The following is a 27,993-nucleotide window of genomic DNA, read 5'->3' on the forward strand; positions in this document are numbered from 1 at the left end:
TGGTGTCCTGCACCAGGGAGAAAACATCTCTATCAACAATAACATAGTCAATGAGACTTTTCTTATTCCTAGCCTCTTCTCTCCATGCGAATTTGTGCACATTTTTATGTTGGAACATGGTGTTAGTAATAACCAGTCCATGTCTTGAGCAGAAATCCAACAGATATTTGCCATTATTATTAGCTTTGCTCTTTTCTCCAAATTTTCCCAAAATATTTGTGTGTGTCTCACAATCATTTCCTACTCTGCTATTTAGATCCCCAACAAGGACCAACTTTTCCTTTTTCATTGTGTCAGTTGCTTTTTCTAAAGCCTCAAAAAAATTCCTTCACTAGTACCCTAGTAGTACCTTCTGTTGGACCACAGGCAGAAATAAGTCTCATTGTCCAGTTCCCCATTCTCATATTTGCCCACATCACTCTGCTTGAGACTGACTGCCATTCAAGAAGATTAGCCTCGTATTTTGTGTTGAATACTATGGTTACTCCTTCTTTTCCTTGATTGTCATTGCCTGAATATAACATTTTGTATTTATTGCTCAGAAAGATCTCATCCATTTTGGTCTTTTTTGTTTCAGTCATCCCTATTATATCGATCTCGTACTTATCTAATTCCTCAGCTAGCTCCATTTCTTTGCCATTCAGGCTTCTTACGTTGATAGTACCGATCTTTAACTCTGGTGATGTTGAGTTGGGGTTTGTTTTCAGATTTGTTCCAGTAGGTGACTTTTCGCTGTTCGCCATAGTTCCCTGGCAAAAACAACGGGGGCCTTGTTTAATCGGGCGACGCCCCAGCCAGCATGAAATTTTGTCATGTTGTACCATCATTTTTTATTTTGGTTTAACCAATAAGAATACAATTTTGTCGGCTAAATCCCAAATTGCCAGCCCATCCTCGTTCATTCAGTATCCAAGTAGATACCCAATAGAGTGCACCACGTGAAGGTGAGGATAGGACATTAGGTCAGAAGCCCTGGTCGGTTCTCCGCATTCCTTTAAAGGCTATGTGGAGGTCTCCTCTCAGGTATACAGCTTGGAATCTTAAGCACCCCATGAATGGAACAATAAGTGCTAAATAAGAAAAACACTACACAGTCCTGTGGAAGTAAAAAAGCTTTATATTTTGAGAAAAGGCTTGATTAAGAACTGACTAATGAGCATTTAATGTTTATCGGAATTTGTTGTGAAAACAAAATGTTCAGTCTGATTAAGTACATGTGAAACAAACCATTAATAGAATGGGTCAGAGAAAGAGAAAGGGAATGAATTTATCTACTACAGATAGAGAGATCTCAAAGTATAGTTCCTATTTAAGAAGGCCTTGGATCCTATTATTTTTACAGATATCAATTTAATGATATTTGTCATGTATATAGTTTTATTCAGCTTCATTAAATGTGTATTTTTTTTTTTTATTTGGTCTGAAGTCAATCATTACTTGGATTCTAAAAATAATAAATTTAAAAGTCATTGCACTAATCCGATGAACTCTTTTATATTTACTTAATACTTGGTATATAAAAAAATAGATCCCTTTTACCGAGAGAGAGAGAGAGAGAGCATAAGTGGCTCAGCTGACAGGATTTTTAACATAACTGGAGCAGCTGATGTTGATTATTAACAGTTCTATACCTGCTGACAGATGTTAACCCTTCAAAATAAAATGAAAGAATCTGGTATTTCTGTCAGAAGTAAAGTATCTATTACAACAGACAGTGCTCCAGTAATGAAGAAAGTGATAAACCTGATCAATGCAAATCATCATTTATGTTTATCACATAGCATAATTAGCCTTAATCAAAGTTCTTTATAGGAAAAATAATTTATAAGAAAATGATGTTGAGAACAGGAAAAGACAGTCTCTGAATTATCTGATACAAATGATCATAACAACTCTAGCAACGATAACAATGAAATTCATGTTTTTGATGACTTTAGAGATGTTGCATGATACATTTGTTTATTGTCAATTAAATTCTGTACAAAACAAACGAGTTCTCTGTTAAGACAGTGATCTGAGAGGACTGCTTCTATAATATAATATAATAATTTTGGTGAAGCAGGCCTCGCAGATCACACTCTTAACATCCTACATCGAACTGATTGGAAAAGTACTTGTTCTTTGCATCATATAAAAACTTGGTATGAACAAAAATTTAAAGAAGCCTGTGAAATTTTGATTAACCACCCTAATCTAAATAATAATGGGGGCTTAAAAATCCCAAGAATTTGAATGGCACACATTCAGCCCACTTATTTTCCAGCAAACTCTGACTTTAGGACTCGAAGCAATTTTTCATCTTTTATTGGGCACTATCCATACCAGTTGGAATTTATAAGTATACTTATATAAGTAATTTTATTTTTGTTTATTTATCTATTAATTTCTGTATACACATGTTACTCTCCACTTAATTTAACTTTATAACCTAACAGATAATAACAGGACTCTAGCTTTGATGCATGAGGTTTTTTTTTTTAACACCAGATGTCAGGCAAATAGTTTTAAAGGTTGATCAGTAACTTTAGCATGAAATGTAGATTGTAGTGCAGCTTGTTTCTTTGTGTATATATATATATATATATATATATATATATATATATATATATATATATGTATGTATGTATACTCCAGAAGATGTTTACTCTAACACGGCAGTTGTATCCATAAGTTTCATAATGTATTCTGATCACTGCGCAAGCATGAAAGAAAGGACTTAATAAGTTATGTTTTCTGTGCTAATTTTAATAAAAAAAAAGCACTAAATATAGTAATATAAAAATAATTAATATTACTAATTGATTAATACTAATTATTAATACTACTAAAGTAAAATGCTAATAATAATTCTTGTAGCAAGGCTTATACGTTGGTCATACATAACTGGTAATTAGCGTAGGGAATTAACAATGCATATAGCGGACCTTGGATAGATTTGTAGCTGTTTGTGCAGATGCCGGAATGAAGATCAGTGTGGCCAAAACTGAAACATTTGTCGTCTCAAGACAACCATCCCAGTGCACTCCAAATGTAAGGAGAGTCCCAATGAGACAGGTGGAGAAGTTTAAATATCTTGGGTCCATATTCATGAATGATGGAAAATGGGACGTAGAGCTAGATACTCGAATTGACTTAGAAAGCTCAATATTGCGGGAGATTGGCCGTTCGGTAGTATTGAAGCAGGAGTTAAGCCAGAAGGCAAAGCTGGCTGTCTTCAATACAGTCTATGTCCCCATCCTCACCTATGGTTATGAGAGTTGGGTAATAACCGAAAGAATGCGGACACAAATCCAAGCGGCTGAAATCAGGTTCCTTCGAGGGGTTGCTGGGCTGACAAAACTCGACAGAGTCAGAAGCTCTGCAATTCGGGAAACCCTCAATACTCAACCGCTGCTTCTCCGTGTTGAGAGGTCACAGTTACGTTGGTACGGGCACCTGGTCAGAATGCCACAAGAGAGGCTCCCTCAGCAGGCCCTCTTTGCCAAGCCAGAGGGCGGGAGACCAAGGACTCGCTGGATAGATTATATCCAAAACCTTGGGTGTACACATTTGGAAATCCCACCAGAACACCTGAGCTTGGTGGCAGAGGATCATGACCATTGGAAGTTTCTCTTGCAGCTGTTGCCCCCACAACCCAATTAGGAAGCGTGGGCCTTGAAGATGTATGTATAACGGATATTAATTAAAGCAAACTTTAATGAATACCTTCAATATTTCGGCAATGTCACGTTGCCATCTTCAGGAACATACAAATATGGTATGTGCACGTAGGCACTAACAAAAGCAAAAGAGGAAGAAAGCAAGAAACTAATATTGTTCCTAAAGTCCTAATGGTGCCCCCCCCCCCAGCGAGCTAATTGGGTTGTCTTGGCCGTTGGGCAGAAGTTCTCATAATGTAGGCTTCCCAAATTTGGGGTAGTTTCACCCAAATTTGTTGAGGTTTGGAACCTTGTTTAGAGCTGCTGATGATTCCATGAATAATCTTCCGTACTTGAACTTGCTGCAGTGTATTATTTTAGTTTTCTTCCAACAAATTATATGGCAGATATCTAAGACATGGTCTGCCAGCCCAGAGTGGCTGTACTGGTGAAACTGGATGTAGTCTTAGTGTTCTGAAATCCTGATATTCGCTGTCCTGCCTGTTTGGCCAAAGTAGGACAATTTACAGCTGCAAGGGACCTGGTATATACCAGGTAGGTCTGGGGGGGAGGGAGAGTGGTTGGTCTTTGGCAGAGCAGATAAGGGATGCCAACTTTTTATATGGTCTATAACATGAAGTCAGGTCATATTTTTTTAAGGATATTGGTTATTTTCTCAGAGGTGGCCCAGATATAGGGGATAGTGATAGATTTAGTGTAATCTTTATTGTGGAGGGAGGTTGTGGTTTACTGGTTATCTATTATATATATTTACTGGTTTACTGTTATCCAGAACGTGGATAACAAGGTAATCCTAAATTGTGTTAAATTGAAGCACTGTTTTACTTCACAGAAAGCTCTCCGTATTTATAACCGCACTAGTTTCGCCTTATTAAGAGAACAAATCACCATGACGCGCGTTCTTCTTGCCAACGAAAGCAAAACCTTTCGGACGCTAAAAGAAGAGCTTTCAGATGCTCTTGGCCATGATCTTTGGACAATTCTTTATGATGTCTCATGCGCTTCGGCAACAAAAGAATTCAAAAAAATATCTAGTCGGCACTTGAAAAAATATGAGAACTTGATAAAGAATTCTACTTCCTTACCACAGCCACCAATCAACACAGTTGTCAACCTCTCTTTCGCAGTTTTAAAGCCTGAAGCACTCACCGCACTTTCATGCGGCCATAATTTTGCCCTAGCTCCTAAAAGAATACATACTGGCCAAGGAAATCATGATCCAAATAGAACATGGGATTCGCAACCTTCCTAACGATATCGCCAACAACGTCAGACTGGATGTAGCTGGTGTTCTCACCAAAGCAAAACCTCCAAAAACCAACTTATCCAAAGATGAATATGCAGCTCTACCAGAAATGAAGAAAAACAAAAAAAATAGCAATCACCAAAGCGGATAAGGGAAACGCCACTGTGGTTCTCAACCAAAAGGACTACACAAGTAAGCTTAATGCTTTAGTATTAAACCGTACCACCTACCTCCATATTGAATATAATCCTACCAGTTCTCAGATTAGAACTCTCCACAGACTCCTTAAGAAGGTCACTTCTTGGCCTGTAGAAGTCACTACCAAACTAAAACCTTATAACTCTAGACCCCCCCCCCCCGATTATATGGACTTCCAAAAATACACAAACAAAATGTGCCATTACGTCCCATAGTGGATGGCATTGATTCCCCCACATACAAATTAGCCAAACATTTAGCCAAAGCGCTCACACACTATACTGGCAACATACCATCACACATAAAAAAACTCAGCCCACTTCAAAGCTAGTATAAGAAAACCTCTCACTCCAACAACTGACATAATGGTCAGTTTTGACGTCTCCTCCCTATTCACTAATGTTCCACTCAAAGAAACCCTAGACCTCATCCAAGCCAAGTTTCCTCCCGATATCTCAGCCCTATTTCAGTTAACAATGAACTCAGGCTATTTCGTTTGGCAAGGAAAATTCTACAAACATACAGGGGACATCCATGGGTTCACCACTTTCCCCACCCTTGGCCAACTTCTTTATGGAAACCTTTGAAGAGAAAGCCTTAAACCCTGCCCCACAAAAACCCATTTGGCTTCGGTACGTGGATGATGTGTTCGCTATTTGGCCACATGGCTCAAATAAACTCCACTCCTTCCTAACACACTTAAACAACCAACACCCCAGAGTCCAGTTCACCTTAGAAAAAGAGGAAAACAACACCCTTCCCTTCCTAGACACTCTAATCACTCGCCAGCCTGATGGATCTTTGGTTTTCTCTGTTTATAGAAAACCCACCCATAAGGGTGGGTTTATATTTATAAACCATGGGGTGGGTTATAAAAATGGGGTGGGTTATAAACCCACCCCATGGGTGGGTTTATAACCCACCCATGGGGTTATAAACCCATGGGTTATAAAAACCCCATGGGTTTTTATAACCCATGGGGTTATAAAAACACTATTTAACAGGGCAAAATTAATCTGCTCAGATCACAATGCCCTAACAACTGAACTGAACCACATCCTCAATACTTTCTTAGCCAATGGCTACAACCCCCAAAAAATAAAAAAAATACTCAAACCTGTAAACCACAACCCCACCCCCACAATAAAGATTACACTAAATCTATCACCATCCCTTACATCCGGGCCACCTCTGAGAAAATAACCAATATGCTCAAAAAATATGACCTGACTTCGTGTTATAGACCATATAAAAAGTTGGCATTCCTTATCCGCTCTACCAAAAACCAACACCCCCCCCACCTAGACCAGGGGTGGCCAACCTATGGCGCATGCGCCAAAAGTGGCACATCGCATGATTAGAAGTGGCGCACTGAACCCCAGAGAAAAATTTTAAAAAATTTTCTATATGATTTATATATATATATATAAACACACAATTATCCTACCACTGAATTCTAGCGTGTGCATTTATTATACTTGTTTGATCTTGAAGCAACAGGCACGGCAAATGCTGACATACGTCACCAGTTACTCAATCAGTTTACAGCTGACTCTCGTGTCATAATGTTCAATGAACTTCTGATTCGATGTGACTGAACAATCCTGTGTTTTCGAACTTATATGTTTTTATTAGCAGTTCTTTAAGTTTAAGATAAGATTTCTGTTTTCATGAAGACTTAATATAGTTCTGTAAATTTAAAAATAAATTTTTTTATTTTGAACGTGCATGTCAAGTCCTTTCCCGCTCAACTAATTTGCTGATTACTGAAACCTGCAATTATTCAGTGTATTTGTATGTGTGTGTTCTTATGTTTTTTTATACAATATTTTTCCTTTTTATTTAAGTATAGTATATTTATTCCTAAAATTTAACTGATCATCAGCAAAGCTTTCGTAATGAGGATGTTTGGGTTGTGTGTGTGTGTGTGTGTGTGTGTGATTGCCAGCTGATCGACTGTTTTATGGCAGGAAGCGATCTCTCATTTCATTGGACATAATATATTACGAGAGAGAGAGAGAGAGACGAAAACTCTATGAAAAAAAATATATATATATGATTTTTAAACTTATAGAACGGTATTTGGCCTTCATGAAAACAGGAATCTTATCTTAAACTTGTAGAACTGTTTTTGAATGTTCATAATGTTAAAAACGTTAAAATAGTTTAAATAAATTATTTAAATTAGTATTAAATAATTTAATAATTTAAATAAATTATTTAATAATAAGCTTTACTTTTTGGGATAATTTTTTTTACAGTCAGTTACCCATTACTTTGCAAAATAAAATGAGCAGAAGAAAAGCAGGTGATAGCAAGCGCCAGTTTAATGTACTGTGGGAAAATGAGTTCTTATTTATTGCGGGTCCTTCAGGAAAACTGTTCTGCATTGTTTGTGAAAGTACTCTCTCAGATAATAGAAGACATGATCTTAACAGACACTATAGAAAACATCAAGCTGAATTAGAAGAAAAACTGAAGTTAATTCCTGGGTCTGAGTTGCAGAAAGAATATGTGGTTAAGAAAAAAAGGAAGAAATAAAAAAAGAGACAAAATATATTGGTGAAACGAAGTTGTGAAAGTGTGTCAATGCTGGAGGTGTCTTATGAAATTGCCTTTGTGTTGGCTAAAACACACAAGCCTTTCTCTGATGGAGAGGAAGTTGTTAAGCCCTGTCTCGAAAAATTTACAAAATGTCATGGTGATAAGAATGTTGAAAGAAAAGTAAACCAAATTGCTCTGTCCAAGCAAACAATTACAAGACGAATCGAAGAACTTTCCCATGATGTTAATGAGCAATTGAAAGTCCATGTTCATGCTTATTCTTTCTCTTCTTTAGCCTTGGACGAATCAGCTGATATATGTGATGTAGCCCAATTAAGCATTTTTATAAGAGGAATTGATGGTAATTTTAACATCTTTGAAGAACTTATCGGTCTTGAGTCACTTCATGGAAAAACAAGAGGGTCAGACATATTTGAAAAAGTAAAGTCATGTCTAGAAAATCAACAACTAGATTCTAGTAAGCTCATCAGTGTTCCCACTGATGGAGCACCATTGACGGTGCTCCACTGATGGAGCACCGTCAATGGTAGGTAGAGTTTCTGGGACTTTAACTTTACTTGAAAGGTTTTTAGGTCGTTCTCTACTAAAGTATCACTGTATTATACATGAAGAATCTCTGTGTGGGAAAACTCTAAATTTGAAGCATGTTATGATACCAGTTGTAAAGTGTGTGAATAAAAGTAGAGCAAGAGGGTTAAAAAGAAGAGAATTCAGAGAATATTGTGAACTGTTAGATATGGAATATGGTGAACTCATTCTTCATTGTGAGGTGTGCTGGCTTTCTAAAGGACAAGTTCTCAGTAGATTTTGGAAGCTGAAAGAAAGTGTTCGTAATTTTCTGGAAGAGAAGGATGAGCTGCATGAGGAAAAAGCCCTGTTGTGTGATGAGAAATGGCTATTTGATTTAGCATTTTTAGTTGATGTTACCAGCCACCTCAATGATCTAAATTTGAAACTGCAGGGCAAGAACAAATTGTTTCCTAGCTTAGTAAATGACATCAGTGCATTCAAAATGAAATTAAAACTGTTCATCTCTCAGTTAGAAAACAGGGGTCAATTTCCACATTTCAAAGAACATAGTGAATCTGTTGAAGATAAAGGCAACTTTACAGAATATACTGAGAAACTCAGATTATTGCAAGAGTCCTTTAACAGTCGTTTTAGCGATTTTGCAGAAGAAGAAGACTGCATACTTGCATTTATAAATCCCTTTTCACTTACTGAACAAAAAATCTTGACGATGTTTAGTAACATACATATGGAACTTATTGATCTCAGAACCAATTCTTTATTGAAAATGGAATTTAATGAACTTTCATCACTCCCAGATGCTTCTGATATAATTAATTTCTGGTGATCGTTGCCCTGTGAACATTTTCCAGACCTGAGAAAATTTGCTCAGAGTTATATCTGTCGTTTTGGAACTACATACAGATGCGAACAAGCATTTTCATCAATGAAAACGATTAAGAACAAACTATGGTCGCAACTGACTGATTCAAATTTGAAAAACTGTTTGATGCTTTCTGTAACTGATTTAACTCCAAACACTACAAGCATAGCAAAAGCAAAGCAATTTCAAAAGTCTCAATAAAATAAATAATAAATCATATAAAGTAATAAAGATTACTTTATATGAAATCCTTTTATTTAAAACTGCTAAAAGTGTCTATATTATCATATATATAATAAATCATTTATGCATAAGTGTTAAATATATCCATATTATCTTATTTTAAAAGGGCTGAAAAGTGGTACTTAAGGGTCAAAACTGTATAACTGAGAGGAGACCTCCACATAGCCTTTAAAGGAATGCGGAGAACCGACCAGGGCTTCTGACCTAATGTCCAATCGTCACCTTCTCATGGTGCACCCTTGGATATCTACTTGGATACTGAACGAACGAGGATGGGCTGGCAATTTGGGATTTAGCCGACCAAATCGTATGCTTCTTGGTTAAACCAAAATAAAAAATGATGGTACGACATGACAAATTTTCATGCCAGCTGGAGCGTCACCCAGATAAACAAGGCCCCCATTGTTTTCGCCAGGGAACCAGGGTGAACAGCGAAAAGTCAGCTACTGGAACAAATCTGAAAACAAACCCAAACTCAACATCACCAGAGTTAAAGATCGGTACTATCAACATAAAAAGACAGAATGGCAAAGAAATGGAGCTAGCTGAGGAATTAGTTAAGTACCAGATCGACATAATAGGGGTGACTGAAACAAAAAAGACCAAAATGGATGAGATCTTTCTGAGCAATAAATACAAAATGTTATATTCAGGCAATGACAATCGAGAAAAAGAAGGAGTAGCCATAGTATTCAATCGAGACTAATCTTCTTGAATGGCAGGCACTCTCAAGTAGAGTAATGTGGGCAAATATGAGAATGGGAAACTGGACAATGAGACTTATTTGTGCCTATGGTCCCACAGAAGGTTCTACTAAGGTAGAAGTGGAGGAATTTTTTGAGGCTTTAAAAAAAGCAACTGACACAGTGAAAAAGAAAAAGTTGGTCCTTGTTGAGGATCTAAATAGCAGAGTAGGAAATGATTGTGAGACAAACAAAAATATTTTGGGAAAATTTGGAGAAAAGAGCAAAGCTAATAATAATGGCAAATATCTGTTGGATTTCTGCTCAGGACATGGACTGGTTATTACTAACACCATGTTCTAACATAAAAATGTGCACAAATTCACATGGAGAGAAGAAGCAAGGAATAAGAAAAGTCTGACTATTTTATTGTTGATAGTGATGTTTTCTCCCTGGTACATTGTTGATAGTGATGTTTTCTCCATGGTGCAGGACACCAGAGTGTACAGAGGATTTGAAATTGGAAATGATCACTATTTAGTCTTGAGCAGGATAAAATTGAATTTCATATTGAAAAGAATAACATGTAAGAAAGTTTAAAAGCGAATAAAAGTTGAGCAGCTCTCAGATGTGAACTGTAGACTAAAATACACAAAGATTATTGAAAAAAAAATGAAAGAGTTTGAGAACAGGAATCAAACCTTGGAGATTCAGTGGCAAACTCTGAAGAAAACATTGATTGATTCTGCCAGAGAGTCATGTGGTGAGGTTGTCTGCAAGGATAAAAAAATCAGAACTCCCTGGTGGACACAGGAAGTTAAAGAGGCAGTGAAGGAAAAGAAGAAAGCATATCAAAAGTTCCTGTCAAATAAGTCAGCTTGTGCTCTTTAGAGAATACAGAGACAAATGCAAGAATGCTAAACACTGTAAAACTAGCTAAACAAAAGTCATGGGAGGACTTTGGCAAGAATATAGAAAATAAATATCAAGAAGGTGGCAAAATATTCTGGAGGTTGTTGAAGAAGCTTTAGAATGTAGGAAAGAGTGCTGTAAAAGGAATTAGAGATGATAAAGGTGACATGAAAACGGGAGAAAAAGATATCTTTGAAGTAAGGAGTAATTACTTTGAAAAACTGCTAAATGAAACAAGCAGTGATGACAGCACAGTGGTAAAAAACACTGACCAGGCATGCAGTCAGAAATACATATCCATTCCTGAAGTAGAAAAAGACATCAAAGGCTTGAAATGTGGAATGGCAGCAGGAGTAGGTGATATTCGACCAGAAATGCTGAAGTATGGTTGTATAAGAGTCTTACAGTGGCTGCACTGCATAGTTCAGAAAGCACAGACAGAGGGACGAATTCCCGATGATTGGAGTAGAGCTCTCATAGTACACACACATAAAAAGGGAAATAAAACTAACTGTGAGCATTACAGAGGTATTTCCCTACTGAGTGTTCCTGGCAAGATCTATGCAAGTATACTTGAGAAACGGTTGAGAAGAATTGTGGAAGAAAAGCTTGGTGAGGAACAAGCTGGATTCAAGCCAAATAGAGGCTCTCAGTTTCAGATCTTCACTTTATGACAAATAGTCAAGAAAGCATGGGAATATAACAGAGATCTGTATTTAAGTTTTGTCGATTTGGAAAAGGCATATGACAAGGTGCCAAGAGAGAAGCTATTCAATATGCTACAGTTATATGGTGTCAATGGGGCATTATATCAAGCGATACTTAGCTTTATTTGAGTTGTATGTCAGCAGTTAGAATTGAAGGAAGTACAGGAAGATGGTTTAATGTTAAATCTGGTGTGAGACAAGGATATACATTATCCCCTCTGTTATTCATTATCTATATGGATCACATCATGAAGGAAAGTGGTATTAAACATGATATCAAAATTGGAGATGTTAATGTCAGCTCTTTGCTTTATGCGGATGATGTTATACTTCTAAATAAATCCGCTACAAGTCTGCAAAATTCTCTGACTAAATTGAATAGCTGTTGTAATAGATATGGTATGAAGGTCAGCAATAAAAAGACAAAGACAATGAAAATAGGCAGAATCATTGTTGATGGTTACAAATATTCAGCCCATATAATTTTTTTTGTTTTTATGAGTCATAATGCACTGTCTATTTTGGCCATTTTTGCACTATGCTACAGTAAGAAATTTTCTAGTGCAAACTTTGGTTGCTTGCTTGCTGTATGTTAGCATTCTAGTTATTTGTTCTTCCCTTGCTAAAAGATTTCTGTAATGTATAAATTGAAGCATTAATATATATTGCCCATTTCTACCATTTGTATATCACAGAACTAAAATACATATATTCTGTTTCTTTGTCAACTATGTTGTGAATGGAGAACCTGTGGAACAAGTGAAACATTTCAGCTACTTAGGAATGATTTTTACTAAAGATGGTAAATTAAATATAACAACAGAATCAGCAAAGCTGGTATGGTAGGAAGTCAATTGAATAAATTACTATTACTATTATTACGGGCAACTCCAGGGAGTCATTAGACTCATCGAGGGAGGCCCCAAATCATATTCATCACAACTATTTGATATTCATACAGTATCTATCATACCTCGCCTTAAACTCATTCACTGTCACAGCATCCACCACAGACTCAGGGAGCGCATTCCACTCATTCACTACTCTAAAAGTAAAGAACCCAGCTCTAACACCTTTACTAACCACACTTTTGCCCAGTTTCCATGGATGTCCCCTAGTCCTCCCACAACCAGCCCTGTTCTCAAAAATATCTTCTGAATTAATTTTATAGAAACCCTTCAGTAATTTGAATGTCTCAATCATATCTCCCCTTCTCCCCTTATCAACCAATTTTTGCAACCCACAAATCCTCAACCTGTTCTCATACGGTTCATTCCACAGACCTGCTATCATCTTGGTCACTCGCCTCTGGATCCTCTCCACCTCCTCCCCATCAAGAAGAAACCTAGGTGACCAAATCTGAGCACAGTAGTCTAGATGGGGTCTTATCAAGGCTCGATACAGAGGAACAATAACCTGCTTGTCTCTGCTTGTCAACGTATTCTTCAGCAACCAAGTGATTTGATGAGCTGTTTTGGTCACTTTTGCAATGTGTCCCCTAAATTTCAATTCCTTATCTACCAACAACTTCCTGGAGCACGGTTCCACCAATGCAGTAAACTGCCACAAATCTTTTCACCCCAAAATGCATAACCTTACATTTTGCCACATTAAACTGACATCCATTCTCCTTAGCCCAGACCCCCAATCTATCCAAATCATCCTGCAAAATTTTGAGGTCATCTGCATTCACTATTGCCCTACCCAACTTCGCATCATCCGCAAACAAATGAACTGTTCCTCTCAGATCATTTCCTATATCATTTATGAACAAATTAAACAGCAGTGGTCCAAGAACAGATCCTTGTGGCACACCACTAGTCACAGGCCGTCTTGTGGACTCTACTCCCGAATAAACCACTCTCTGATATCTCTCCGTCAACCACCCTCCTATCCATCTCACCAACCCTATGTCCATTCCCATATGCTGCAATTTACTGATTAGAATTCCATGTGGAATCCTGTCAAAGGCCTTGGCAAGGTCCAGCAGAATCACCGTAAACCCATTACCCTTATCCAGTTCAGCCGTCACTGTGTTATAATACGTGAGCAAGTTACTGAGGCATGACCTACCCTTCACAAAACCATGCTGTCCCCGATACAGTATCCCATTTTCTTCTATCCAATCTTGTATTTTCCTCTTGACTATTTTTCTCTAAGACCTTGACAATGATTCCTGATATGCTAATCGGTCGGTAATTTACAACAGCAGTCTTGGAACCACCTTTATGCAGTGGAACTATTTTCCCCTCTTTCCACCTGCTCGGGACTAACCCAGACCCGAGACTCAAATTAAACAAAATAGTCAAGGGTACTGACAATTCTTTAGCTGCTTCTCGTACAACACGAGCTGGTATACCATCCAATCCCACAGATGTATTGACATTGAGGTTATGCAATAGACTACTCACCTCCACTTCATTAACCATAATTCCCGTATAATCTACTGGTTTATTCGTTTCTGCAATGTCACCACCTGGATGATATACTTTTGCAAAGTGCTCACTCAGTAACTCAACTATCTCAACTGATTCAGTTACCTCCCTACCATCGGCATTCTTTAAAATCAATCTGCCATGTACATTTTTCCTTTTACTTGCTACATATCTAAAAAACTGTTTAGGATTCTCTTTAGCCTGCATGGCCAATGTTCTTTCGTAATCCTTTTTTGCTTTTCTTACCACACTCGTCACCCTTCTGGCCTGCGCTTTATATCGTTCATGTGCCTGCCGGTCACCCTTCTCCTTAAATTCCCTCCATAGTTGTTTCTTTTTTTGCAACTCAAGCTGAATGGTGTTATTCATCCATTTAACCCCTACTTGATTTATTATTCGGACTCTAGGTATACAGTCAGCCATTGCTTCATGCAAGCACTTCTTAACTACCTCCCATGCACTATCAACTTCTAGTCCTTGCAGTTGTACATGCCATGGCACTGAACCAATCAAACTCCTAAATTTGTCATACTTTCCATCCCGATAATTCCACATGTACCCTGTCTTAATTGATAATTCTGCACCTTTAGCCACCTCCCAAGTTAAGACCCTATGATCACTCTCACCGATTGGTGGCAATGTGGTCATATTTGTTACAGCCAAATCCTCAGATGTAATTTCTAGGTCAAGCACTCTCTGACCCCTAGTATTTTCCATTACATGCTGTCGCAGATAGTTATCCCTTAATAACCGCATAAAATCCAGTTCCTTCCTCCCGTGTGTCCTCTCCTCACTCCAATCAATGCGACCATAGTTGAAATCTCCCATAATAATCACCCTCCTTCCACCCATTTCTTCTATTTGCCTGTGCATACTGTCACCACCATCTTTTCCATCACCTGGTCTATAGCAGCACCCAATTGTATATTTAGTTCTGCTAGCCACAATCTCACACCAAATGGCCTCAAATGTGCTCTTTTCTCTATCCTGCAATTCAACTTCTATTCTCCTTGGCTGGAGCTCATCAGCTATCATCAACAATACTCCTCCCCCCATTTTATTCTCTCTGTCATTCCTGAACACACTATACCCATCACATTCAATCCCACTAGTTATATCATCTACAGTTAGCCATGTTTCACTAATACCTATAACCTGTGGTCTGGAAGTGCCAACCATGGCCAAAAACTCTTCCTTCTTGTTCCTAATACTCCTAGTATTAGTGTACATGAATTTAAGACCCCCATTAGCCCCAACCCTACCTTGATGCCTTATATTAACTGTCCCACTCAGATTTGTTGTCCTTATTTGCTCTGGCATATTATATTCTTTCTTACATTCAACTGCCTCCATAAGGACTGTATCTCTACTCCCCCCCCCCCCCCAACAAATCTAGTTTCCCTGAATTTGCACATCCACTACATTCAGCAACACTTTCTCAAGTCTTCTTACACCGTAACCATTCAAATGCAAGCCATCCATCTTATATAGATCCTTTCGCCCATCAAACTCACTCCACACATCCACAAATTCCACACCACTCGTCATACATAACCCACGCATAAAGTCATTTGCAATTATAGCCCTCCTTTTAAACATTTCACTGTCATACCGTGGCAAAAGACTAATCATTCTAACTCTCTCACTCTTTTCTTTTGCTACCTCAAACAATTCATTCAGGTCTTCTATCATTTCCATTTTATCTCCTTTCAAATCATTCGTACCTGCCACAACAATCATTTCTTTCACCCTTTCCTTTTGCTCTCTAATAGACGCAGTTACGTCCTTTATGGTCGCACCAGGTTGGTACGATTTTGTCAAATCCTCTACTAACACACCTCGTACTAACGAGTCTCCATACAGCACTCTATCCTTCATTTTGTTCATGTTCACATTCATACGCTATTTTTCCTGTCATACCTTTTATTATTGGTTGGTTCCTTCAGTCTACTTTTGTTCATGCACTCTAGCTGCTGTTTTGCTCTTTCTATCGCACTATTCAACAACGCGATCTCACTCAATGCATCTATCTCCTCTTGTTTGTTCTCTGAGAAACCATTTATACTATCATTCACACTTTCTACATTCACACTCTCACAATTTTCATGTACAACCTTGCCGTTTCTTGTCATATCCCTATTTCCTTCATTCTGAAGGTTGACAAAAATATCACACTCACGATCCGAAATACACTTCAATTCCGCATTCTCCCTACATTTTCTACACACATTCAATCCTTTATTATCATCTAACCACACTCCGACCGCACTCCGCAAAGCGTACATTTCACAGCTAGTACACTGACTCATTTCTTTTATGCTACCGTTCTTTGATAACGATGGCGAACCTTCATTACTGGCCGCCATTTTCCTTCGCACAGGTGCCATACTTATCTATAACGTGTTTTGTCAAATTATACATTATAACACACCAAAAATAGACGCACTAAAATACACAAGGCAAACAAAACAAAACTACACAATATTAAGTAATTTGTATCGATAACTGAAAATGATACTTATCTTATCTGGAGCTTGCACGAACACTCAAATTCATATGGAATAAGAGAGAAATTAGTTGGAACACGAAATTAGCTGTATACAAGACAGCGTTCAAACCAGTTTTAACTTATGGATCTGAGAGCTGGGTCAGAAGTAAAACACTTGACCAAAGACTAGAGATATGAGAGTCCTGAGAAAGATATGAGATTGAGAAATGAGAGTCCTGAGAAAGATTATAGGTGTGAACAGATGGCATCAATGGCAATATCATATTAAAAACGAGGATATTAGGAAAGAACTTGACATTGTCAACATCCAGGAATGCGTTAGCAGAGCTAATCTCACGTGGTATGGTCACTTAAACAGAATGGGCAAAGAAAGATTAGCAAAACAAGTGTTCTCTGCCATGTTGGCAGCAAAACGACCCAGAGGAAGACCAAGATATAGGTGGATTGATACGGTACAAAGTGCCTTAGACGATAGAAATAAAAGATCTAATAAGGTTGGAGGCTTGACAAGTAACAGACTGATTTGGAGGAAAATTGTAGATAGGAAGTTAGTAATGATGTATTTTTTTTCATGTAGTACTATCATATCCTGTACACCCCCTTGAGGTACATGGCAGGAATTTGCTAATGATGATGATGATGAAAAGTGGTATAAGTTTGCGTGGTGCATCTTAACTTAAAAATGAAAAAATTGACGCATGAACTATAAAAGGTTGGCCACCCCTGACCTAGACCTACCTGGTGTATACCAGGTCTCTTGCAGCTGTAAATTGACCTACTTTGGCCAAACAGGCAGGACAGCGAATATCAGGATTTCAGAATACTAAGACTACATCTGGTTTCACCAGTGCAGCCACTCTGGGCTGGCAGACCATGCCTTAGATACAAGCCATAGAAATCGTTGGAAGAAAACTAAAATAATACACCGCAGCAAGTTCAAGTATGAAAGATTATTCATGGAATTATCAGCAGCTCTAAAAAACATTCCAAACCTCAACAAATTTGGGTGCATGAAACTACCTCAAATTTGGGAAGCCTACATTATGAGAACTTCTGCCCAACGGCCAAGACAACCCAATTAGCCCACTAGGGGGCACCATTAAGACTTTAGGAACAATATTAGTTTCTTTCCTTCTTCCTCATTTGTTTTTGTTAGTGCCTGCGTGCACATACCATATTTGTATATTCCTGAAGATGGCAACGTGACGTTGCCGAAATATTGAAGGTATTCATTAAAGTTTGCTTTAATTAATATCCGTTATATGCGTTGTCAATTCCCTAAGCTAATAATAATATATATTCAATAATACATTAATACAAATTATTTTATATTAACATAACATCTTAATTTATGTAAGGATTGTATTCTCGGGCAGTTGCAGAGTTAGTTGATCTTGATATTTTCTGTTTAGAATAAATTTGTCTTTTTGTTGTTTTCTGTTTCAATAAAAATTCTATTTATTATTATTTATAAATTGTCTTTTGATATAACTTTTTTGAAAATGTAAAAAAAAAAAATTACCAGTAGGTTGTCACTAAACCTGAATTACCAGTAACTGAAAGTCACTAAATTTGCAATCCCTGCTAAGGACTACTACTTCCAACTGTTTAAAATACACAACCAAATCCTATCTTCTTGATCACTGATGTATTATAGAGATTAATATAATATATATGTGTTAAAGATTAATATAATATTAATACAGCATGTTTTTTCCATTTCACAATGGAAAAAACATGCTGATGATTACAATGGATTATCCTCTGATAATCCATGCATTAATCTTTGTCGATACATTTTAATACCTAAACGTGCCATCAGGCAACCCAAAGATCCGAGAGGAATGCCTAACTAACTAGACTAACTGACTGACTAACTAACTAACACTTCTTTATTTTGTGAGCTTTGAGTAAATGCAAGAGCAATTAACATTTCATTTTCAGGAATAGTAATACTGACAGGTTGACCAATCTTTGCACATTACAGATGGACCAGTCTGATCAAATTTATCGCAAATTTTTCACCTCATTTCTGTTGAACCTTTTTAGCATTCTCTGTCTTCCAGTATTGTTTTATTATCCACTTTCGTTGGTTGTTGGCTAAATTACCAGCCATAATTATCTGGAAAAATCATTTTAAAAAATAAAAAATTAAGGAAAGCAAAATAATAAAAGATTCACAACTGTATATACCTAGTTTTTCAGCCCCCAGTACATATGTACACCAACACTACTATTAATCATGATACATAAAATAAATTAGGAATTTTCTTACCCGATTATGTTGATAAATGACACTACATAACCTTACCTGCAAATCCCAGCTGCTGAAACCAATTCATAACAGAAAGAGGACAGTACACTGCTGCATATACCATTGCACCTATAAATAAATAAGGTGTGCCATTAGCATCTATATAACTATGTTCATACTGAAGAAAGGAAAGGTATAACATTAATTTCTTAAATTGGAGTTCAAAATTATGTGGAATCAGCACACTGGGAGTTTGTGGTGGCTGGCTTATACTTACAATCTGTAATTACTCGCCCCTCTCCCCCCATTTATGCATGTGGGAAGAACAATAATGAATTTTGTTTCTAAAAATGTGCAATGTAAAATTAAGTTCAATTTTCAAGATAGCCTGCCTGGGTCAACTGGACTATTTAATAGCCATGGAAACAAAAGTATATTGGCGTAACTGCTGTCTGGAGAACACTGTCTTGCAGGGTTATCGTGTGTGTTAGATCATTTGTATTAGTTGGATCGATACAACAGACAAGAGGATATAATGAGTTTCAAATTTCAAAACTGTTACTGAGAGGAGGGGAAAAAAATTTCAGGGAAGGATGGGAAGGAAATGCCACTAGATTAGAACAGATCAGTTTTTTTTTTTTTTTTTTTTTTAAACTAGACATACTGTTGTAAGGTCTCTTACAGCAATAAGAGAGCTGACAGTATGTTAAGTTCATCTGGGATGGAAACAAAAACTCAACAAAGATAAAATAAGAAATTAATTTAAAAAGTATACATAAAATATCTTAAACAGAGGAAAAAAGAACCTTTCTTACCTTACTTTATAGGTTTCATTTGCTGCCTTCACTGTTCTAATTCAGATAGCCATGCTTCCATTTTTGACTACTTATCTCTAAAAGTTGATTTTATAATTTAATTAACCAAACTGTCAGATAATCTTCCTAGGAGACTAACACTCATAACACAAACTGCTCCCCATCTCCGACTTCACAGACAGATGCTGAGGAGTTGCCAAATCATTTGCTATCAGTCGTGATCTAACACAAATAGTTAACCTATCAACCAGAATACCAGACAATCTCATCATTCTTCCAACACCCTGGACCTTTTTTTAACCAGTTCTCCCTCAAAATACATTGATGATGGATGTCTATTCTCTTCTTAGCAACTCTGACCATATCTATCTTCTTTTCCACAGATCAATCTGCTTCCAGCCAATTTCAGTCTCATACGTTATGGCACTACAGTGGTTCCAAATAGGATAATTTCTGGGATTTCTAAGCCTGTTTTCCATAGATTACTATTTTTGCTCTCTGGATCCAAAACATCTGCTCTGGCCTAATAAATGGAATAATCCTTACTGGTATGAGGACATTCATTTCCCCACTCCAGTGCAAATCCCCAACCTCTATAAAACTTTGGTTCTCTAAAAACTGTGCCTCTTCAGTTCATAAAAATAATACATATGTTCAGTGGCTCAAATCAAAAACTCCATCTTCCCACTCAGTTAACACTATAGCAGAAAATATGTAAAACAATTATCAACCAATCCAAAGCAGACTTTGTAAGGCCAAAAGATTATCTCCTACTCAACCAGTCGGGCCTTCTGATCCCACACTAAGGCTGATGGATGGAACTTTTGCTCTTCTTGTTTCCATCTCTCTAACATCCTGATAGTACCATGGTAACATCACCCAAAGATAAGGCAATCTCTGCAACAGTCTTTTCCTCCAACTCACTGGCCTGGTAGTCTGAGTGGTTAGCAACCAACATGTGATAGATGAATTTTGAGGTGGTGTGAGACCACCCATTTTACTTACTGGAGGACTAACGTAGCTTGTAAAAAAGTTCCATATTTGGTCTCTAGATCAGGGTGAATGGACTATGTAAAAAAAATAAAAATACAGCAATTTTTTTTTTAATATATCTCATAAATGAGAGGTTGAAAGACCTATAAGCACTTCAGTGCCATGATTGAGATACAGGTGAGAACAGAAGTTTATTGACATTTTTTTTGAAGACTTGCAGGTTGCAGCTGTTTGGAAATGCATCTTGCAGCAGGCTATTTCAGAGGACAGAGGTAGATGGAATAAAAGAGGAAGAAGAAAAGCAGGTTCAATATGTTTGCAGTTGCAAAGTGAAGGGGTGGTGCTGGGCAGCTGTTGCTATTGTATTAGATGGTGCAACAGAAACTAGAGGAATAATGGTGACCAGCTTAATGGAGCAATGACCAATAAAATACCTGTAGAATGGATACAAAGCTAAAACGCACTGTAAGATAGAGGTTGAAGGCAATCAGTAAGGGAAAGATTGTCTATGAGCCAAACTGCTCTCTCCTCCAGATGGTGTCAAGAATTTTTAGGTGCTATACCCCAAACATGTGAACAGTATTCTAAACATGGGAAGATTTTGGATTTGTATGTTAAGAGTTGGTTGGATGAAAAATAGCATCTTGAATGAAAGAGAATGCCCAGTTTTTTGGATGATGAGGAAGCTATTGTTGTGATGTGTTTGTGCCAGGAGATGCTAGGGGTGAATGTTAGGTCAATCAGAGAGTTCTGATGTTTGATTTGTATGTTATTGAGAGTAAGAGAATCTGAGCTAAGTTTTCTTTTGTGAGAGAAGAGGCAAGAATGTTTTGGTGACAGTGAACATGACCAGATCGTCTTCATTGAATTGAAGGATAGCACTAGTTGTAGATGATCTTGATAGTTGGGCTATCTGCACGCTGCATGGTTTGTCAAATGAGTAGAATGAATGAATAGAGATGAATATATAAAATTAACTTTAAAAAAAATAGAAAAAAAATTCTTAGCCTGCCCACAATATGAATGTCCTATACACTTATGTGTATAGAAGCCATATAAAAAACTTGTTTAGGTGACCACAGCAAATCACTCACAGCAATACAGCAAACTGCTCAATGCATATCTCCTCTAATCTTTCAACAGAAGTATGTCAGAAAAACCCGCATTAGTCTTGATACTAATTAAGTGTAGGCCAGATGGTATTCCTTTATTTGTGTTCAAAACTTGTGCTACACCTATTCTGTAGCACAAGTAAGCTGCCAACGTAAGTGGTCATATTCATCTGGAATCTACTCCACAGCATAAAAGGATGCCTTTATACAATTTAAACACTTAAAAAGTGAGCTAAATCAGTCATGAAGCTACTGTCCCATTATTCTTACCTCGGTACTCTCAAAAGTGGTGGTCATACACAACCAGCTTCAAGACCTAGATCAGTTAATCATGGCCCTTCCCAACTGAATCCTATCATACAGTGGCAGCAAACTGGCAATCTTTTAAGAAAATAAAGATTATAAGTCTGTCAAGTCATGATGGAGTTGAATTGAGAGGTGCCATAATTGCAAAGGAGTCAATGAAAAGACTGTGCAGAAGAAATTATGTGCAGTTTATAGATATATGAAGTGAATTTCATAGATGAAAGGACTTGTACACACCTTGCGCCCAAGGTATCATGTACCCGTGGGCACTCGATTCGCCCGAGCACCACTTCGTTTGCCTTGCGTTCACAGTTTCACAGCGGCCATCATTCCCAAGAACTATAGAGCAGTGGTGGTGAACCTTTTTATGTGAGCATGCCAAATGTTTACAAATCAAGTTGCTGACGTGCTAGTGCGTGCCAAAAATTTACAAATCAAGTTGCTGACGTGCTAGTGCGTGCCAAAAATTTACAAATCAAGTTGCTGACGTGCTGGGCACGTCAGTCAGCAACTAATTAATACAATGCTAATTAATTAATTAACATTAATTAACGCAAAATTAATTGCAGAATTTTATTGAGACAAGTTTAAAAAATTAATATAGAATTTCATAATAATGAACACATAATTTGACATACACATTGTCGTATACAAATCAATATTAACCTATTATTAATTTATCAATATCAATATATCAATTTATTAATGAGATTTTTGCTGTTGTACATTAGATGCCAAATGCTTTATATCAGTATAATAAATTTAGTTTAATCCTTTATCCAAGTGTGAGCAAACAAAGTTTGCACCTGAAAGTATCTTCAGGACTGGGGTAAGGTGGTACAACATCAGAACAACTCGTTGCAAAGGTGGAGCAAGATACCAACACTCCTGTCTCAGTATCTCCTATAATGCAAAACACATCTCCTTGAGGATATGTCTAATTGTTATGCATTAAGGGAACGGCCACTACCCAGACTAGTTTCGACCTTTATTGAGGTCTCTTCAGTGGGAGCCAGGCCCAAGCTGAGATTTTGCAGGTCATCTCTACCTATAGGAGTTGCCAAATGGTGTGCCATCCTTTTTTAATAAATTACTCTGGATTTAGAGAAATATGTTGAAAGTTTATTTTTCACTTGGTTAGAGTATAATAAATTTAGTTTAATCCTTTAACCCTTGGATAAAGGATTAAACTAAATTTATTATACTCTAACCAAGTGAAAAATAAACTTTCAACATCTTTCTCTAAATCCAGAATAATTTATTAAAAAAGGGTGGCACACCATTTGGCAACTCCTATAGGTAGAGATGACCTGCGAATGCTTCTGCCTGGTATCTCAGGTTGGGCCGGGCTCCCACTGAAGAGACCTCAATAAAAGTCGAAACTAGTCTGGGTAGTGGCCCTTCCCTTAATGCATAACATTAGACATATCTGCAAGGAGATGTGTTTTGCATTATAGGAGATACTGAGACAGGAGTGTTGGTAGCTTGCTCCACCTTTGCAACGAGTTGCCCTGATGTTGTACCACCTTACCCCAGTCCTGAAGATACTTTCAGGCGCAAACTTTGTTTGCTCACACTTGGATAAAGGATTAAACTAAATTTATTATAATCTAACCAAGTGAAAAATAAACTTTCAACTGCTTTATATCAGGTTCATATTTTGTCACTTTTAGTAATACACACGTGGAACTAGATTCATCAGTCATTCAATTTCTTAAACTGTCTTTAATAAAATTCATTTAAAAAAAATAATGACTCACAAGCATATCCGGAGGAGAAAATTGATAATATAGCCATCGCTAGTTTTTTTAAACAACAAAAGGTTTCAGGAATGGCATTCCAAGTTCTCAATATTTCCTCTTCTGCATTCTTTTTAATTGCCCCCAATAATCGATCATTTTCCATTACAGAACTAGATTGAAAATCGATTAGTTGCATTTCTATATCTTCCAAATTCAGCCACTCGAAAATCTCCAAATTGAGTTTATCTGTTGATTTTGTGTCCGGATGCAAAATAAATTTTGATGTCTCTGCAAATTGCCTAAACTGCGTAAATCTTGAAGAAAATTTGTTGATTATTGACTGAATAACTGTAGAAAACTCTTTTGTCAATTTAACTTGATCTGTTTTTTCATGGGATTCTAGATCCTGCAAAGACTTTTTTTTGTATTTGGAAAATATTGGAAGGTACTGGAATTGACGTCACGATTAAAAATTGGTAATTTAGCTTTGAATGCTTTGATTAAATCAAACATGACAATAATTGTCTTGTTAACACCTTGCAGTTTAACATTTAATTCATTTAAATGTAAACACAAATCAGAAAAAAACATTAATTTCGAAAGTTATTCAACGTTCATTAACTGATTGTATTTTTCAATGATTTTCTCATTATGTAAAAAAAGTTTGCCTTCATCTAAACACTCAACATCTCTTTCAAGAACTTTCCCACGACTTAACCATCGGACGTTGTTGTACATAAGTAAACCATCGTACACAGAGTTTACCTCACTTAATAATTCTATAAATTTTAGATTATTTAAAGCGCGTGCCGATATAAAATTGACCAATTTTGTTACAGTGCTCATAATATCTTCCAGTGGCTTGAAACTAGCCTTTGCACATAAAACCTGCTGATGTATAATACAATGAAAACCCATAACAGAATGTCCAATATATTTGGTAAATAAATTGACGAACCCATTTTCCTCTCCAGTCATACTGCGAGCACCATCAGTAGTTACTGACACAATTTTGGAGGGATCTATATCTCTTTCAGCAAGTGCATTTACAACTGCGTTATAAATATCTATTCCTTTTGTTGATGTTGTTGCTAATGATGTTAAACTTATCAATTCTTCTTTGATGTTATTTCCAACACAATAACGAATAAAAATTGCTAAACGAGCTGATCCAGTTATGTCAGTACTCTCATCAAGACAAAGAGAAATTAAACTAGAAGATTTTATATCTGTTTTTTTGCTGATGAGTTATATTTTTAGCCATTTCTATGATTCTATCTTTCGCTGTTTCTAGCCAAAGGCATATCTTTTATTCTTTGAATAATTTTTTCCTTGTTTTCAAAATCTTCAAAGAGAACTGGTGCGCATTTTAACCATGCTTCTTTTATATATTCCCCATCACTAAAAGATTTCCCATGTTTAGCAATTACATTTGAGGCAAAAAAACTAGCAGCAGTTATATTTGAACGACTGCCGATAAATTTCATTAGGGTTGTTGACTGGATATTCCTATTTTTAATTGCAGAAGCAATAAATTCTTTCTGTTCGTCCTTGCTTTTCTCAAGGAGCAATTTATGGTTTGTCTCATAATGCCGTTTTACTGACGACGTTCTGCACACAACTGTCCTGTAACATAAAATGCATATTGCTTTATTGTCTTTATTAATCATGCCATACTCTTCAGTCCACCAGCTTTGGTGGACTGAAGAGTATGGCAACTCTCTACTGCTTGACTGTAATAATTTTCGTTTTTTATTTTCGTCAGCCATGTTCGGTAGAACTGTAACAAAATAATTCACAACTTAAATCAAATGCATTTTTTACAGTTTCAAAAAAATCAAAATTTTATTATAGCCTAAATTAAATTATCTTTATAATTCCCATTTACAGTAGCAAAAACAAAACAGTGCACATACGCAACAATAATGCACTTGCCGCTGCTTATTTCTACCTACTGGCGGATGCGCGGTGCGAAATGCATAATGAACGCAAGTGCGATCAGAAAAGGGAAAAGTCAAGGAATCTTAAGGATCAGTCATTCTCAATTCTTTTTCTATAGCCTGTATTTTTATTTATTCTTACTGTATTAGAGGGATCAGTCCCAACAAACTTACTCGTAAATACCATTCCCATTTTTTTTAAAGTTCATAAATTAAACTAACATAAGTACTAATATTATATAAATTAAGTGGATATTAAATCCAAGATTATTTCAAAGCCGACTACATAGAATTTTCAAGGGAAATTTGACGAGTGTATTCCTGTAAGATCTCTGGTCAAATTTTGCAAGAAACGTCTATGGTTTCTGTAGTCGGCTTTGAAATAAAGTTGGTTTTAATATCCACTTAATTTATAAAATTTTGTATCGCCGATGCGAAGCCTTTTGGCCATTTATTTTAGTAAATAAGTATTAATAATTAATTATGGCATAATCATAAAGAGTATTAATACACTTAATATATACAGTGTAGCATCTCGACAAATATAAAAAGTACGCATTTAAATTAGTTATCAATCACAGAACTAATGCCACAATATTGTAGTTTCCTCAGGCAAACATCATTAAATTAACTTCTGATAAGTTTCATTGACATATCCCATTCTGATCACAAAAAATTTATAATATTATTCAGTATTAAAATTGATTATTGCATTATTAAATTGATTTTAATGATGTTGGTTTGGGAAAAAAAATGGTAGTGAGAAAAATATTTATGCATTGTAACTCACCATAGAAGTCAGCAGAGCAGGGGAAGCAGCAGAAACTTGTCGACTTCCCTCGTGTATGACTGGCATCCCCTGATTTCACTTTATGAAAAAAGACATCAAAAGGTTTTGCATATATACCTCCCACACAAAAAACAACACGCCCTCCCCAACAGCCATCATATACTGTAGATGCAAGAAAAAAAAAGTTTTATTGTATCCCTGAATAAGGTACAGAGGCTTTTGCAGTCTGTGTAATATATCTCTCAACAAATAGTGCAATTAGAGACAGCTGGAATAAAAACGGCACCTAACTAATGAATCACATGTACCCCTCTAACATAAACTACGCTGTATAGGCAAGCAAAACCATATGTTGCATCGGAAACACAGTATCTAACTAAAACTATTGTCCAATTTTTCAATTACATGAAATAAGTGTTTGTTTGATTGCATTTGAAATTCTCGATGTCATTATGACAGATCACAGAGGCTAAATTCAAATAAAATTCTACCACAAATTGAAACATGCCATATAACACTTGTGTGAGTTCCCCTTCCAGCTCAAACGCAAACAAGACAATAAAAACCAATCATGGGTTGAAACTTTGTGTGAGTTGAGCCTGCCGGTAATGAGAAGTTCTGTCGGAACGATAAACGACACCCCGTCGTGAATGTCTTAAAACTAAGAAATATATAGTGAATGTTGTTATGACAGTTGCAGATGTTATGGAATTCGGTTGAAGAGAATTAGCATTACAACTCAAAAATTGTCAGTTCCATTTGTCTTTGGGTCGCGTGATCTTTTGTTAATACCACACCAATCAAATTCATGTCTTCATAGCTGCTCTCTCCTGTAAAACAAAATTTAACTTGTACGTATTGTAACAATTAAAAAAAAAGGCTTAATAATTTATAAGCGTATAAAAGGATATCACATGTAAATCTTTGACATGCCAGCAAAATTCTCAGGCATGCCATAGGTTCGCCACCACTGCTATAGAGTATTCCCACCTTATGTGACTGCTAATTCATAAGTAGTATAGAAATAGAAGACATGACACAACATAAATAAAAACATTAATTTCAATTAGGAAAATATTTCTGGAAAATTTTCTAGTGTTTTTTTTTCCTTTTTCTTTTTTTTTGGGAGGGAGACTACTCCCCCCCCGCCCCACCACCCCCCGGGTACACCACTGATTGAGACTTAAACTGTTGAGAGGTAGTTACAGGGTTGACACTGGGGAGTTCTTTCACTTGGTGGAACAGGGGGGGAAGGAGCGAGAAGAAGAGGCCATCCCTGGAAGTTATGAATGGGAGCTGTGAGCAAGAGGGTGAGGAGTGGTTGAACCGTGTACCTGATAGGGTGGTGAGAGCAAGAATGGTCAATGAGTTCAAGGAATGGTGTGATACTGTTTTCTAGGTTAGGTTAGTCTTCTGACTCCATGGAGGTCAAAATCATAATAATAATGATGATCCCTCTCTTATTAACTCTCTCCAGTCACTTTCTGAGCA

At 36.8% G+C, this 27,993-nt stretch overlaps 1 protein-coding gene across 1 annotated transcript in view; it reads right to left on the bottom strand.

Annotated features, from left to right (window-relative positions):
* Positions 1-27,993, bottom strand: part of LOC150107187 (ribonuclease H2 subunit A) — a 229,108-nt gene that overhangs the window by 179,320 nt on the left and 21,795 nt on the right. Inside the window, exon 2 of the mRNA XM_090391728.1 lies at positions 18,862-18,933. Within this exon, the coding sequence (XP_090247854.1) occupies positions 18,862-18,933 (72 nt within the window). The remainder of the gene's footprint in view (positions 1-18,861; positions 18,934-27,993) is intronic.

The sequence above is a fragment of the Typopeltis vanoorti genome, chromosome 4, assembly GCF_054136105.1.
Source record: "Typopeltis vanoorti isolate ZY-2024b chromosome 4, IOZ_Tvanoo_1.0, whole genome shotgun sequence".
NCBI lineage: Eukaryota > Metazoa > Arthropoda > Arachnida > Uropygi > Thelyphonidae > Typopeltis > Typopeltis vanoorti.